This window comes from Thalassophryne amazonica, chromosome 6 (assembly GCF_902500255.1).
Source record: "Thalassophryne amazonica chromosome 6, fThaAma1.1, whole genome shotgun sequence".
NCBI lineage: Eukaryota > Metazoa > Chordata > Actinopteri > Batrachoidiformes > Batrachoididae > Thalassophryne > Thalassophryne amazonica.
The window spans coordinates 50849626-50867215 of record NC_047108.1 but is presented as its reverse complement, the minus strand read 5'-3'; the positions used below and the strand labels follow the sequence as shown (position 1 = coordinate 50867215).

At 39.6% G+C, this 17590-nt stretch overlaps 1 protein-coding gene across 1 annotated transcript in view; it reads right to left on the bottom strand.

Moving 5' to 3' along the window:
• LOC117511457 (scavenger receptor cysteine-rich type 1 protein M160) overlaps positions 1 to 12060 on the bottom strand; it is a 50750-nt gene extending 38690 nt beyond the window's left edge. Inside the window, exons 1-3 of the mRNA XM_034171479.1 lie at positions 12003 to 12060; positions 9436 to 9750; positions 5901 to 5996 (exon numbers count right to left, since the gene is read on the bottom strand). Coding sequence (XP_034027370.1) covers positions 5901 to 5996; positions 9436 to 9750; positions 12003 to 12060 — 469 coding nt within the window. The remainder of the gene's footprint in view (positions 1 to 5900; positions 5997 to 9435; positions 9751 to 12002) is intronic.
• Between the last annotated feature and the right edge of the window lie 5530 nt (positions 12061 to 17590).

The following is a 17590-nucleotide window of genomic DNA, read 5'->3' as shown; positions in this document are numbered from 1 at the left end:
CTTAAGGCGGGACAATAACATGGAGGCTGAAGAGCGATCCGTCCTGCCGTTTGGATAAGACGGCCGATTAAAACAGTGGCCGTCTTCTTCAAAAGCTGTCTAAAATGCGGAGCTGTTGGTGTGTGTGTGTGTGCACGCGCGCGCGCGTGGAGTCGACAGACTGCAGACTGGGAGGGAGGGGGTGCGTGAGGGAGATTCCTGAATGCAGGCGCGACACGTTACAGTCTGAGAACCATCAGTGCGCAGTGAGCGCGGAGCAGAGAGAGGATTTTAACCCGAGTGAACATGCTAACAAAACAAAACCAAAACATGAAGCTTTTACTTCTCTCTGAACTTTCTCTAAAGGTGTGATTCTGCCGTTACTGTCCTGTTCACACCATGTGCGCATCGTATGCTGAATTTATGAGATCATGAGATGAAATAAAAGGTCAAATAGCTTTAAAAACATATTTAAAAAATGAGAATATATGAACTGAGCCACAAAAAAAAAAAAAAACCCTGACATATAGAAGCTGTGGTGATGTTCAGATGCACAGATCACAAAAAGCAGGTGAGAACTCTGAACTTTAACAGCTGTTACTTTCCAAAGGTATTTATTTGTTCTATATGGGCTTAATGCAGTGTTTAAGCACAAAACGTGACTGATGAGGAGAAACAGTTTCAGAAATGCAACAGAAACAACCACAATTCAGAAAAAGTTGGGACTGTATGTAAAATGAAGATAAAAATAAAAATGTTGCACCATTCCCAGTTTCTCCACTCACAGAAGCCAAACGTTCTTCCAGAGTTGTGTAATTATACTACAATAGTAGAATATAAAGAAGGGGGGAAAAAAAATAGACAATATATTCGTCAATCGCAATTATTTGTCTGACAATTAATCGTCTCCAGAAATTCCTAATCGTGACAGCCCTACTTGAGATCAGAGTGCAAAATGCTTGAGGATTTTCGGAATGCGGTGTTTTCTGTATCGATTTTCTATTGCAATAATTGGGTTTTGCACAAAACCAGAGGTAATAGAATTATAATATTATTTTGGTTGGTGGTGTGCCGCAGGATTTTGTAAATATAAAAAGGGTGCCGCGGCTCAAAAAAGGTTGAAAATCACTGTACTAAACATGGAGGTCCCATTTTTTTGTCCTCAATGTTCTCTGGATCTGCTCACCTCACACATCATCCCTACGCTCTTGATCTTCCCATATCCTCTGTAGTTACAGATGCACATCATGTCTCTTTCAGAAATCCCCTTAATTGCCCACATTTTGCAGTTAATTAGAACCACAGATATGTGATATACCGTCAAATGGCGTTTTCGTCTTGCGGGTATAAATCCATAGGTGCAAAACTTCCGTTTGTATACAGATTTCCATCAAAATTTGTTCCCATGTTCCGTGTATATCATGATATAAAATCTCTAACTTAAAAAAAAAATACGAGGGCTGTCCATAAAGTATAGGTCCTTTTTATTTTTTTCAAAAACTATATGGATTTCATTCATATGTTTTTACGTCAGACATGCTTGAACCCTCGTGCGCATGCATGAGTTTTTCCACGCCTGTCGGTGACGTCATTCGCCTGTGAGCACTCCTTGTGGGAGGAGTCATCCAGCCCCTCGTCGGAATTCTTTTGTCTGAGAAGTTGCTGAGAGACTGGCGCTTTGTTTGATCAAAAATTTTTCTAAACCTGTGAGACACATCGAAGTGGACACGGTTCGAAAAATTAAGCTGGTTTTCGGTAAAAATTTTAACAGCTGATGAGAGATTTTGAGGTGATACTGTCGCTTTAAGGACTTCCCACGGTGCAAGACATCGCGCAACGCTCTCAGGCGCCGTCGTCAGCCTGTTTCAAGCTGAAAACCTCCACATTTCAGGCTCTATTGATCCAGGACGTCGTGAGAGAACAGAGAAGTTTCAGAAGAAGTCGGTTTCAGCATTTTATCCGGATATTCCACTGTTAAAGGAAATTTTTTTTAATGAAAGACGTGCGGGCGGATTGCAGCGTCGGCTCGCAGCCGCCGCGATGCTCTGCCACAGGAAAAACACCTCCGTTGGAAGCCTTAAGGACAAGTTGGAACATGTCCAGCTGTTAAACAATTTCTCATATACTCACTCCACTGAAAGCCATCAAAAGCCGCCTGGATTTTACAAATGGTTATCAACACGGAGGTGTTTTTCCTGTGCCGCGCGCCGGCTGCGTCCCGACGCGCGGACCCGTCTGCACATCTTTCATTAAAAAAATCTCCTTTAACAGTGGAATATCCGGATAAAATGCTGAAACCGACTTCTTCTGAAACTTCTCTGTTCTCTCACGATGTCCTGGATCAATAGAGCCTGAAATGTGGAGGTTTTCAGCTTGAAACAGGCTGACGACGGCACCTGAGAGCGTTGCGCGATGTCTCGCACCGTGGGAAGTCCTTAAAGCGACAGTATCACCTCAAAATCTCTCATCAGCTGTTAAAATTTTTACCGAAAACCAGCTTAATTTTTCGAACCGTGTCCACTTCGATGTGTCTCACAGGTTTAGAAAAAAGTTTGATCAAACAAAGCGCCAGTCTCTCAGCAACTTCTCAGACAAAGGAATTCCGACGAGGGGCTGGATGACTCCTCCCACAAGGAGTGCTCACAGGTGAATGATGTCACCGACAGGCGTGGAAAAACTCACGCATGCGCACGAGGGTTCAAGCATGTCTGACGTAAAAACATATGAATGAAATCCATATAGTTTTTGAAAAAAATAAAAAGGACCTATACTTTATGGACAGACCTCGTATATGTATATGTTTTATGGCTTTATTTTGTCACGAAACACGCTCCTCACAACGTCAATCAAATGCAGTCAATCAAATGTACCCCTCCCTTCTTTTACGGCGTTCAGTGGCAGCCGGCATCTTTATTGATGCACTGCTGCCACCTGCTGCATCAGTCCATTACAGCAGTACTAAATCCTCTCGATGAGTCCGCTGTCTTTCAAGTATTTAAAAAGCCAACACTTCCCCCTCTCACTTGACCTTATGGCTAAAATACTTCCTACAGAAACTTATTTCAGGCCTTACAATTGATTTCCTTCAGTTTTTACTCTTTAATAGATAAACCATTCAAAATTGACTTGATATATTTTGAAAAATAAAATATTTAGAGGTAAAATTAAAGCACTGTGCTAATGGCCCCTTCACACATAGTGCAAATTTGGTCAATCTGAGCATAAAGCGCGCATGAAGCAGGAATCGTACCTGCCTCATACACCTGTTGCTACAACTATATTTGTGCACGAGTGTGCGCTATGAGAGCTGAATGTCATGTCTGACAGAACACGTGTGTCGGGACCACGAGGGCAGTGAACGGCGCGCTGCAGGACCAGAACAACCCAACAGTATGACAAATACGCCACTTTCAGTCACGTATCAGCAGAAATACACCGTACCAAATGTTGTTTGATCAGTTATCACAACACTTTTTTTTTCTTTTTTAGAAAACACATTTATCTGCTTATTGATTTTAGACATTTCACACTCCTGTTACAAGACAGTGATTGTAGTGCAGTGGTAACATTTTCTGTCTGGTAATGACAGTGTGTGGGTTCAAATCCTGTGAGTGGCATTTTTTTTTATTTAACCAGGGTTATTTAACCATGGGCTTCTATATTCCGTCCCCTTTTATGTATTATTTATATCAACCCGGTGATATTCACTAATTATACAGCTGTTTTTTATTTTATTTTCCTCCACATCAGCGGTGCGATGTGGTGCACCTCGCCCCATTCAACACAGTGTGAGCAGTTGCACCTGCTCACCCTGAGTTGTATGTATATGCACTATGTGTGAAGGGGCACTAAATACTGTACATGCGTATTCACTGGTTATGATTTCTGTTATTTATATTACAGCTGGTGGCATTTGAAAGTGCTGCATTTTGGTGATGGCATTTCACAAAACTTTATTTAGAAATCAGTTCGTCCGGTAGTGGAATTTGACATTAATATGTAGTATTGATGTGGTGATGGTCTTTTTTATTTACTTTTTTAACTATTGCATCATTGTCTTAAATTGCAAGTGGCCAAATAATTTTCATAGTTATCACTTCTTTAAGTATATTATTTGTTAAAAGCAGAAAGGTTATAATTATTGATTTGTTTTTTTAAAGACATAGTTAGAATTTGATAAATGCAGAATGAAAACAATGAAAGCAGAATTAAGTCAGTTAATGCAGACACTCCCGGGGATGCATACCCCTGGACCCCCTAGTTGACCTCGCCCCTTCAGTGCTCGGCCATTCACTCACAGAAAATGTTCAGTCAAAACGTTTTCAGTTGCTTGCACCTATGTGAATCCATCCAGCTTCCATGTATGACATTCAATGCATTATCACTGAGCACTGCTTTTTTTATCTGTATTTCATCAAGGTAGGTCATTGAAAATTATCTAAAGATGTTTTCTAGGGCAAAACATCCACAGATTCCAAATCTGCCATCACATTTGTGCCAGCTATTATGGTTCAGGCTCTACGGGCCCCGTTTCGATGCCGAAAATAGCACCCCCCCCCCCCCCCAAAAAAAAAAAACCCATAAAGAGTATAGTTTTGTGAAAGCATTGCTTCTTAATTATTGCAAACAAATGTCAGCATGTTGTTATTACATTTATTCCAGTCTTGGTTTGAATTTTGTTCATTCTCATAAATTATTAAAATCTGTCATTCCCATCATACTTCAATATACACTAGGTGGAGCTGTTACTGCTGCAAATGTCTTTTACTGTCATCTGGTGTTGTGATAGATAGATACATTTCATTGACAACTTCATAACATAATCAGAAAAAAATAAAAGTTACATTCATTTTCATTACACTACAGAGTCAGTCATTTCATAATTATTAGGACTTTAAAAAAGATGAAGTTTAACCTTCTTAAATAAGGGCTCAGTGTGTCTGTTATAGCAGCAACTTCAAAATGCTTTGAAAGTTTTCTTTTGGAAGCTAATACCTTGTCTCAGTATACTGCTGCACACTTTCTCGGTGTCACATACAATTCTTTCCACCTCGCTTAGAAAACAGCACGGAATGTTACGCATGTGTAGATCTATTTATTCGTTGTCGTCTTCATCTCTACCTGTCAGCTGGCACCAAGGCAGAAGTAAACTCGATCTACAAGTATTTTAAACGTTAACACTGGTTAATCATGGACTCAACGAAAATGCAGGGTATTTCAGAGTCGTCCAGATGGACGCGATTAAATAACTGACAACAGCTGTAAATGAAGAAATTCATCAAAATATCAACGTAAACTGGCCATCCACCTCAAGTTCCAAACACTGTTTTCTAAGCGAGGTGGAAAGAATTGTACGGCGGAAAGAATTGTACGTGACACTGGGTCAGTGACTCACAATTAGTACACGCTTTCCTCACCGTCTGAAGTACGGGTACTTTAGTTTCATCATAAATATGGTGGAAGCGATCAGAGCGCCACGGCTACACGAGCTGCTAGCTGATGCGTTCACTGCACATTGGTCATTTCAAAGCATCATCGAGTTTCACCTTGTTTCTGCTTAAACTGCGTTGTTTCTGCTTTAAAAAAAAAAAAAAACTTTAGAATGATTTAAGAGGTTATACCTTATCATTTGATGGTTAATAATTCTATTAATCCATTTGATCACTTTGGGTGAAGAGACTCTGTCTTAGCTGAGCGGCTGAGCTCCAAAATGGCGCATGCGCAGTGGAGGCAGGGTGGACCAATAATTTTTTTTTTTTTTGGGGGGGGGGGGCATTCAGTCTTCGACACTGGCACATCCGCTAGACCCTCAAACATTGTCTGATTAACAAAACTATTTACACCACACAACTCTTAACAACAATGTTTTTAATAACATTTGGGAAGACATCTATTCTAATGTTGAATGTTGTGAATCTTACCCCAGTGATCACTGCAAAAGTATCCCACTGTCTCATTTCTGGAGAACTTCACAACTCCGGCACATTCAAATCCATCCAGGCTTATTTGAATTTTATCTAGAAGAGAAAGATGCAACAACAAGTTACTACTAACATAGACAAATACTACCAAGGAGGTATGCACACTAATCCCGATCAGTCAAGATTTTATGCAGAATGTATTTCAGCACAGTTCGAGTTCTGCATTAGAAAATGTCCTCAATTAATTTACTCAGATGGCAGTAACATTTTAGAAAGATAAGGTAGCTATAGGGGTCAGGAAAAATATCAAAATAAATAGACTATCTGAAGTGGAACAAATGGGATGAATAGATTATAGGATATGAGAAATTTTCATTCATTCATTCATTTAATATGTGGTACGTGGAATATGTTATTTAGTCATCTTTTAGTATAACGTGCATTCATATAGATTTTGATGTTTTGATAAGCTGCTTACGACTGACATGGCTATGATGACACTAGTGGTGGATTTTATTGCTGTTGTTGATGTTTTGAAGTGTGTTCAATTGAATGTGAAAGTGTCCAAACACTCATACTCATTTTCTCTCTCTCTCTCTCTCTCTCTCTCTCTCTCTCTCTCTCTCTCTCTCTCTCTCTCTCTCTCTCTATATATATATATATATACGAGGTTTGTTAGAAAAGTATCCGAACTTTTTATTTTTTTCAAAAACCATATGGATTTGAATCATGTGTGATTGCATCAGCCAAGCTTGAACCTTCGTGCACATGCGTGAGTTTTTTCACGCCTGTCAGTTGCGTCATTCGCCTGTGAGCAGACTTTGTGTGAGCAGTGGTCCACCCCTCTCATCGGATTTTTATTGCGAATAAATGTCTGAACGATTTGGAGCTTTGCTGCATCAAATTTTTCCAGAAACTGTGAGAGACCTCCAGGTGGACACCATTCGGAAAATTCATATGGCTTTCAGGGATGATTTTATGGGGATTACACAGATTAAGGAGTGCTCCAGCCGGTTTAAAGACCGCCCACAGCGTCTGAGAGCGCGGCGCACTCCAAGTGCCGATCAACAGGCTGAAACCCTGCTGAAACAACCAGATCATTTCCAACGTGAAGGCTTTGTTGATCCGGGACGTTGTCTGACTTCCACAAAAAAAAGGCAGAAGACGTGGACATCAGCACTTTTTCGGCACATTTCACTGTAACAGGAGTTTATTTCATGGAAAGAGAAGCGGAGGGATGCGCCACTGTGCCACTCATGGCGCGGCACAAAACCACCTCCGTGTTGGTCTCACAGGACGGCTTTCAGACGGCGTTCGGTTGCTTTTCAGTCGTGTGAATATCTGAGAAATTGTGCATGAGCTGGACATGCCCCAACATGTCCTGTGAGGCTTCATCACGGCGTTGCTTTGGCCATGCGGCTCTGCCGCGATGCTCGGAATTCCTCCGCTCCTCTTTCCATGGCAAAAACTCCTGTAACAGTGGAATGTGCCGTTCATTTCTAAACTGGACGCTGTCTTGATCCGGTATGTCGTCTGACTAGCACAGGAATTGTGGAAGACGTGGACATCAGCACTTTTTCGGCACATTGAGACAGACGTGCGGAGGAATTCCGCGCGTCGGGACGTTTCCGCATGGCGCAAAGCAATGCCATGATGAAGCCTCACAGGACATGTTGTGGCATGTCCAGCTCATGCACAATTTCTCGGATAGTCACACGACTGAAAAGCAACCGAAAGCCGTCTGAGCCATCTGAAAACCGTCCTGTGAGACCAACACGGAGGTGGTTTTGTGCCGCGCCATGAGCGGCAAAGCTCCAAATCGTTCAGACATTTATTCGCAATAAAAAAATGACGAGAGGGGTGGACCAGTGCTCACACAAAGCCTGCTCACAGGCGAATGACGCAACCGACAGGCGTGAAAAAACTCATGCATGCGCATGAAGGTTCAAGCTTGGCTGATGCAATCACACGTGATTCAAATCCATATGGTTTTTGCAAAAAATAAAAAGGTCGGATACTTTTCTAACAGACCTCGTATATCCTTTTGCAATGTGTGTCAATGTGGTACTTACAAAAAAATTGATGATGTTCAGATATTGTATTTGAATCAAAATCAAACCAAATTTATTAATTTATATAGTGTCAACTCACAACAAGGTGAAATGAATTAAACGATTAAAAACATAATAAAAGAGCAATACCACAAAAGAATAAAAAGAATTAAAAACACATAATAACATCATATACAGTACTAACGATAAAATAGGAAAACAAATGGGTCTTAAGTCTTGATTTAAAAGTCTCCACAGAATCCGGCTGCCTTGTGTGTGCAGGGAGATCATTCCACGGAGCAGGGGCACGATAAGAGAAAGCTCTGTGACCCGTAGACTTTTTATTCACCCGAGGGACACAGAAAAGTCCTACACCCTGGGAATGCAGGGCTTGAGATGGGCTTAGCCAAGTCAGCCAGATAGGGAGGTGCCAGTCCATGAACAATTTTACAGGCCAGTAACAGAACCTTAAAATGTGATCTCGCGGAGACAGGAAGCCAGTGAAGGGATGCCAAAATGGGTGTAATGTGATTTGTTTGGTTAACTGTAGTTTACTGTCAGCCTCTTTTTGCAGTTCTATATATGTGTGTGTGTGTGTGTGTGTGTGTGTGTGTGTGTGTGTGTGTGTGTGTGTGTGTGTGTGTGTGTGTGTGTGTGTGTGTGTGTGTGTGTGTGTGAGAGAGAGAGAGAGAGTTTTGCACTGAAAAGCTTGTTAGGCCAACTGTTAAACACAGCCATCGACCGACCTCTTAGGCATGTAAAAGTGTAAAATTGTTTGATTCTGGATGCTTTTCATACAGGTTATAATATTCAAGGAACAGATTTTAAAATTAAAATATTCTTGGATCCAAACAGGTATTTATTTAAGGTGTTTTTCAAAGAAATTCTATTAGAGACTTAAAAAAAAAAAAAAAATATATATATATATATATATATATATATATATATATATATATATATATATATATATATATATATATATATATATATATATATATATATACGAGTATATATATTTTTTGTGTGACGCTGATGTTTTCCAAACTACCCTACACAGAATAATGACCACGTCAAAAGGCATCAAGAAATGAGATCAATTAAGATAACAAATTGATAGGAATTAATAGGCTCCACTGAAAAATAACTCTGCTGGATTTAAATGATTAAAAAAAACGTACATTGGTTGCACATCATTGAATGCATCCAAATCATATTATTTTCTTACATTTTTAATTGAGACACACAAAAAAATCTTTTATTTGGACACATTCTGATGATGTGCAACCAATATACATATTTAAATCATGTTTTCTCTTTTTCAGTGTATAACTAATTCATCTAAATGTCTGTGATATTTTGACAGCAGATAAACGCCCTCTAGTATGCGCAATTCAAAATGCTTGTTTTCATGTACACAGTGCTAAACACTGAAAAGCCAAGGTATGTAAATATAAACAAATATGTAAATATATGTGTAGTCTTACCAGAACATATGATCTTTCTCACACTCTGCTTTATGGAAGGGCTGACACCCCAGCCCGTTTTGTTACACTCCCACAGGTATTCCTCATCACCACTGCACTCCAGTCCATCGAGCCACACTTTGGATCCGTTAGAGCGAAACGTATATGTTCTGTCCAGAGGTTCGCCACATTTAGCAGTTTTGCAAACCACTTTTTCAGTGTTGTGGTTCCACTTATCATCTCCAACATAACCCCAACTGTCTTCATGATAGACTTGAACATAGCCTTCACATGGGTTGTCTCTCGGGCCGGGCTGAAGAACCTGCTGGTCCGTACCTGGACAAATGTCAATGAAAACAAATGTATTTCAGGTTTTTTGTAACTTTCAACAAAATGAAGATGATAGCAGGTGCTTTATCAATGATTTATGCTTTAAATATTCTGAAAAAATGTTTAACTCAGACAGACTGTATCAATGAATGTTAGCAAAAGTATAAATAAATCAATCAATAAATAAATACCTGCCATTAATTGTGCTCAGATTTGGTTGGGGATGGAAGCATTTTTAACTCATTCTAACAAAATCTTGAATGAAAGGTCTCAGCGGTGAGCAGCTTGGAATATTTTCTGTCAAGACAGAGAAAAATTGTGCACTGATATTTAGCAAGGTTTGGGGCTTTTTTGTTTTAGGGCCTTTTGTTCAGCTGCCCCACATATTTGGAACTCCATTCTTTACCATCTGAGGGCTGCACAAACTGCTGAAGCATTGAAAAAAGCCTCAAGACATATTTATTTAGACAGGCCATTCACAGGTCTCAATAATTTGAATCAGTTGCATCTTCGTCTTTTTATTCCATTTTATTATTCATTTTGGTTTTATTCCATTCTGCTGATTGTTTTTATCTCAAGATTTTCTGTTTTTAATCTTTTGTTTATCCTTGGTTTTATTTTTTTTCCTGTTGCACTTTGATATTTTTATTAATAAATGGCACATTATAAATAAAATGTATTATTATTAGCTTTAAATCTATGACAACAACTACTTATATGTAGGGGTGCACATAACTGGTACTCATGGTGCTTGTATGTGCTAAAAATAAATGATGCGTAGCAGAAAACACAAGGGAAGCACTTCATAAGAGGAAAGCAATGACAGATTGTAGGAAAAGTGTTTCCCTGTGCCGTGCATAAATGATGTTTCACACACATGAGCACAATGAGTACCAGTTATGTGCACCCCTGCTTATGTTTTTTTTTCTATCAAATACATTTTTAGTAGCTTACATACATTTGCTAAAATATGAAACTTTCAACAAAATGTAGTCACAATATTCAGATGCTTAGCTTCTGTAATCTGACAGGATCAGGTGTACACAGCACAGACTGGCTGCATTTGCCTTTGATTAAATCATTAAAATAAAAAAAAACCTTTAAAATATTATTGTAAATTTACCACAGTTTTTGTGTAGGCCTATTGCAAAGAACAGTTTGACATAACACAAACCTAAATTTCATTTTTTTTCTTTCATCACATTAAACTCATGATTTGCGAAACAAAATTCTGCATACAGGTTGTTTGGTCATTAGCACTGTTGCCTCACAGCAAGAAGGTTGTGAGATTGCTTCCCATCTTGTCTTTTCCATATGTAGTTTGCATGGTCTCCTTGTGTTCTGTGGATTAACTTCAGCTTCCCCAGACTTCCAAAGACATGCTAGTGAATTAAAAATTTTCTGCAATAATCTTTTTATTCTTAATACCAACGTAGCCCCAAAACCACATATCAACTGTGTTAATTTTTCATATGCACATTTATTCCAATTAAGTTTCAAGGTGGAGCTGGAGCCTACCCCAGCAGTCATAGAGCTTGTGGCGGGGTACACCCTGGACAGGACGCCAGTCCATCGCAGGGCCAGACATAGAAAAACAAACACATCCACACCTGCAATCAAACATGCCCCAATCAGTCCCATATTTGAAAGTGAGATGCAGACTGGCACTCACTATCACTTGACAAAGTTTGATCCAGATCTGATCCCGATGACAGATTTTGTGGCCATTTAAATTTAACATTGAAAACCCCATTTAATGTGTATTTTACACTATATCTTAATCAAACATGCCCCAATCACATTTGAATGTGAGGTGCATACTGGCACTCACTATCACCTGTCAAAGTTTGATCCTGATCTGAATCAGATTGTGAATTTTGTGGACATTTGAATTTAATATTGAAAAGCCCTTTGGTGTACATTTTGCATTACAACTTAATCAAAAGTGCCTCAATCACTCTCATTTGTGCAAACTGGCACTTTCAATGAATAGACTGTTTGGTCTGCTTCTGATCCGTATTCTGGATTTAGTGGATATTTGATTCATTTTAACATTGAAAAGCCCTTTTGAGTTATATTTTGTATTATATTTTAACTTGTAACAGGACTTTGGCTTTGAACATTTTTTCCAAGGTAAAAATTTGTAGAATTGGAAACTAGTGTTAGCAGAGGTTTGCACTCTATGACAACGGTTTAATAATAATTATTAAAACTTTACATTTGTTGTAGTAAATTTAAAGACAATAGTTGCCACTTGCCTTGTTTGTCTACCAGCTCAGCATGTGATATGTAGAGCAGAAGGAAGGGGAACAACATCATCACCAGCTGATGAGTGAAGAGTGAGGGAGGGAAGGAAACAGTCTCCACAGCTTTATATTGTGAAGGGCGTATCTACCAAAAAATGGGCATGAGCTGTTATAGGCACATTAAATGGTTGAAATTATTTTCAAATAATGAGAAGTTGCTAAATATCTATAATTGATGAGTAAATATGAATAAGTAAAATGTGTGACCATGTTCCACCTTTAAAAATGCATAAATTATCAGGCAATAAAAATACATAAAATATGTGATGAGTTTTTTTTTGTTTTGTTTTTTTTAACTTTTATTAAAACTGAACATTCCTTGACATGTACGCACACTCGTTATTTAGGACAATTAGTTTCAACATGGTGAAAATTCACAATGAGCAAAAACAGCAAAAGACAGGGAAAAAAGAAGAGTAAATAAATAATAATAATAGAAATAATAGCAATTATAATAATACACAACATATCAATCCAAAAGACATTTCTTTTCTATGTAAAGAATAACAGCTAACCATTTTCTTAAATAAATGTCCTTCTTTATACTCAGGATGGCTGTAATTTCGTCCATACAATTTACGGATTTTAATCAGTTGGATGAGGTTTTTACCTTATTTTGGCAACTGTCTGTGCTGTCATGTACCCAATCACAAAGTTTTTTTGGAAAAATATTAGCATTCATTTTTCCACTTCATAGGACTCGCTCTGTAGTTGTCGTCAGGCATTTACATGGACTTATTATGGACATGAATGCCATGTCAATGTTAAGCTTTTAATAATTTCTTTGAAATTTTCTGTTTTGGACAGAATGATTACATAGCACACAGCACATCTTTTGTCATAAGAAAATCATGCAAAAGGATAAAAATACAGTACATATGCAGTACATCTCACATTTAGTTGAATGTTTCTTAGCAAGTTTCCCTTTGACAGAATGCTTGCTGTAGCCATCGACAAGCTTCTGGAAGAGCTCAGGGTGGATATTTGACCACTCTTTTGGGATAATTGATAGATTTCAATTAAATTTGTTGGTTTGTTGGCACAGATCTGACTTGGGAACACAGTCCAAATATGTATGACATTGGGACTTTGTGAAGGCCATCCCAAAAGGTAAATGTTCATCTTGTTTATCTGTTCCTCAATTAGCTATGATGTGAGTGTTCCTCAAGTTCGGATCCTCCACCAGAGGCCCGGGAGTTTGAGGGTTCTTATTTGAGCTGATCCTAGTACTGCAGATGTCTGGACCAAGACCTCTGGTGTTGTGTCTGGAATCTGCTTTTGCAACTCTTCTAGTTTGGGGTTAAAGCTCCTAATGGTCCTATTACCACTGGGACCAATGGGCTTTATGTTCCACATCTACTCCAATTGTTCCATCAGTCCCTGGTACTCCTTGATTTTCTTTGCTCCTTCTCTCTGATGCTGCTATCAGCTGGGATTACAACATCTATTGTAACTACAGTCTGCTACTTGTCAACCACCATTATGAGTGGTTTGTTGGCCAACAACACTGGTAGCATTTCTTGATATCAGACACATCTTCTGTCCGTTGATGATACATCCCATGGAGGGGCTTGGTCTTCCATGATATTGCCTCCTTCTGTTCTTTGTCACTGTCTGTCTTCAGTTGTCTGAAGCACTCTTGTATCAGCATATGTTTGGGGCCATCGTCCTATTATATTTATGCATGCTCATCATTTCATCCTGGATCAGGCTTCTGACACTCACTAACACTCGCCCTCTCTCTTTCTGTTACTCGTGGAGTCTCAGAGAGCTGGGCATTGGGGCAAACCTATGCATGGCAAAAAAACTTCATGCAATTTACACACTAAATAGTCAATAATGGACTGTCAAGGTGTGCGCTGCCTCTCACTTTAGCATTCCCGGATTCAATGTTGACTCAACATTTAGCATTTCCTGTTTCAGTGTTGACTGTACACTGAATTCCCACAAAATCTCCTCCATTGATGTGAGATCTCCTCTTTCTATTTTTTTTATTTTATTTTATTTTGTATATACATAAAATTTCTAAAACTATCTTCCTTTAACTCAAACTCAAAGCGAACATCTTAATATAAATTGATTAAAAATATAAACATCAAGATGATGGGTTGCATAAGTAATGGGCCACTTTGGTATAAGACCTGTAAATAAGCAGTTTTATTGCCAGTTTTCTTGATAAAAGTGAAGGGATGGATACATGAACATTTCCAAGTCAACAAATATGTCTTGGACATCATTTATGAAGAAATGCAAATGGCAGGGGTGGTGACCAAGTGGTTAATGCACTTGGTTTCACTGTGGAAGGTTTCTGGATCAAACCTCACCCCTGCCACAATTTGCATGTCATGTGGAGTTGTGTCAGCAAGGCGTAAAGCTTGCACCAATTCAACAAGCAAAGCAGGTCCTCCTTGCATCAGGTATGGCCACCCCAACAAGGGAGCAGCCAAAGGGGGGCCATGAAGAAATGCCAACAGTATGGCACTCTAGGGTAACTCTGTGCAGTAAACAATTCTCAAAACTGAGTGACTGTGCAAGAAGAACAAGAGCAAGGAAAGCCACCAAGACACCCACACAAGCCAGAAGACATTATGGGCTTATGTGGTGCTGTGTGTGTATACACACACACACACACACACACACACACACACACACACACACACACACACACACACACACACACACACACACACACACACACACACATGGTTTGAATCATATTTGTCTAATAGATTACAATTTGTTCATGTAAATGGGGAATCTTCTTCACAGACTAAAGTTAATTATGGAGTTCCACAAGGTTCTGTGCTAGGACCAATTTTATTCACTTTATACATGCTTCCCTTAGGCAGTATTATTAGACGGTATTGCTTAAATTTTCATTGTTACGCAGATGATACCCAGCTTTATCTATCCATGAAGCCAGAGGACACACACCAATTAGCTAAACTGCAGGATTGTCTTACAGACATAAAGACATGGATGACCTCTAATTTCCTGCTTTTAAACTCAGATAAAACTGAAGTTATTGTACTTGGCCCCACAAATCTTAGAAACATGGTGTCTAACCAGATCCTTACTGTGGATGGCATTACCCTGACCTCTAGTAATACTGTGAGAAATCTTGGAGTCATTTTTGATCAGGATATGTCATTCAAAGCGCATATTAAACAAATATGTAGGACTGCTTTTTTGCATTTACGCAATATCTCTAAAATCAGAAAGGTCTTGTCTCAGAGTGATGCTGAAAAACTAATTCATGCATTTATTTCCTCTAGGCTGGACTATTGTAATTCATTATTATCAGGTTGTCCTAAAAGTTCCCTAAAAAGCCTTCAGTTAATTCAAAATGCTGCAGCTAGAGTACTGACGGGGACTAGAAGGAGAGAGCATATCTCACCCATATTGGCCTCTCTTCATTGGCTTCCTGTTAATTCTAGAATAGAATTTAAAATTCTTCTTCTTACTTATAAGGTTTTGAATAATCAGGTCCCATCTTATCTTAGGGACCTCGTAGTACCATATCACCCCAATAGAGCGCTTCGCTCTCAGACTGCAGGCTTACTTGTAGTTCCTAGGGTTTGTAAGAGTAGAATGGGAGGCAGAGCCTTCAGCTTTCAGGCTCCTCTCCTGTGGAACCAGCTCCCAATTCAGATCAGGGAGACAGACCCCCTCTCTACTTTTAAGATTAGGCTTAAAACTTTCCTTTTTGCTAAAGCTTATAGTTAGGGCTGGATCGGGTGACCCTGAACCATCCCTTAGTTATGCTGCTATAGACGTAGACTGCTGGGGGGTTCCCATGATGCACTGTTTCTTTCTCTTTTTGCTCTGTATGCACCACTCTGCATTTAATCATTAGTGATCGATCTCTGCTCCCCTCCACAGCATGTCTTTTTCCTGGTTCTCTCCCTCAGCCCCAACCAGTCCCAGCAGAGGACTGCCCCTCCCTGGGCCTGGTTCTGCTGGAGGTTTCTTCCTGTTAAAAGGGAGTTTTTCCTTCCCACTGTAGCCAAGTGCTTGCTCACAGGGGGTCGTTTTTGACCGTTGGGGTTTTACATAATTATTGTATGGCCTTGCCTTACAATATAAAGCGCCTTGGGGCAACTGTTTGTTGTGATTTGGCGCTATATAAAAAAATTGATTGATTGATTGATTGACATATACTCAACAAAAATATAAACGCAACACTTTTGGTTTTGCTCCCATTTTGTATGAGATAAACTCAAAGATCTAAAACTTTTTCCACATACACAATATCACCATTTCCCTCAAATATTGTTCACAAACCAGTCTAAATCTGTGACAGTGAGCACTTCTCCTTTGCTGAGATAATCCATCCCACCTCACAGGTGTGCCATACCAAGATGCTGATTAGACACCATGATTAGTGCACAGGTGTGCCTTAGACTGTCCACAATAAAAGGCCACTGTAGGTTAACTGGTTAACTGTAGAAGTTAATGTCACTCTCTTCTTGTAGTTCTTAGAACTTAAATTGTATCACTCATTATCGTTCACAACATATAATTACATTCAAAGAAATCTCTCTCTGTCTCACACACACACACACACACACACACACACACACACACACACACACACACACACACACACACACACACACACACACACACACACACACACACACACACATACACACACACAGACATATATACTGTATAGGTCAGAATCAGAATACTCTCTCTCTCTCTCTCTCTCTCTCTCTATATATATATATATATATACGAGGGCTGTCCGTAAAGTATAGGTCCTTTTTATTTTTTTCAAAAACTATATGGATTTCATTCATATGTTTTTACGTCAGACATGCTTGAACCCTCGTGCGCATGCGTGAGTTTTTCCACGCCTGTCGGTGACGTCATTCGCCTGTGAGCACTCCTTGTGGGAGGAGTTGTCCAGCCCCTCGTCGGAATTCCTTTGTCTGAGAAGTTGCTGAGAGACTGGCGCTTTGTTTGATCAAAATTTTTTCTAAACCTGTGAGACACATCGAAGTGGACACGGTTCGAAAAATTAAGCTGGTTTTCAGTGAAACTTTTAACAGCTGGTGAGAGATTTTGAGGTGATTCTGTCGCTTTAAGGACTTTTCACGGTGCGAGACGTCGCGCAGCGCTCTCAGGCAGCGTCAACAGCCTGTTTCAAGCTTAAAACCTCCACATTTCAGGCTCTGTTGATCCAGGACGTCGTGAGAGAACAGAGACGTTTCAGAAGAAGTCGGTTTCAGCATTTTATCCGGATATTCCACTGTTAAAGGAGATTTTTTTAATGAAAGACGTGCGGACGGGTCCGCGCGTCGGCTCGCAGCCGCCGCGACGCTCCGTCACAGGAAAAACACCTCTGTTGGAAGCCTTGAGGACAAGTTGGAACATCTCCAGCTGATAAACAATTTCTCATATACTCACTCCACTGAAAGCCATCAAAAGCCAACTGGATTTTAACAAATGGTTATTAACACGGAGGTGTTTTTCCTGTGCCGACCCGTCCGCACGTCTTTCATTAAAAAAATCTCCTTTAACAGTGGAATATC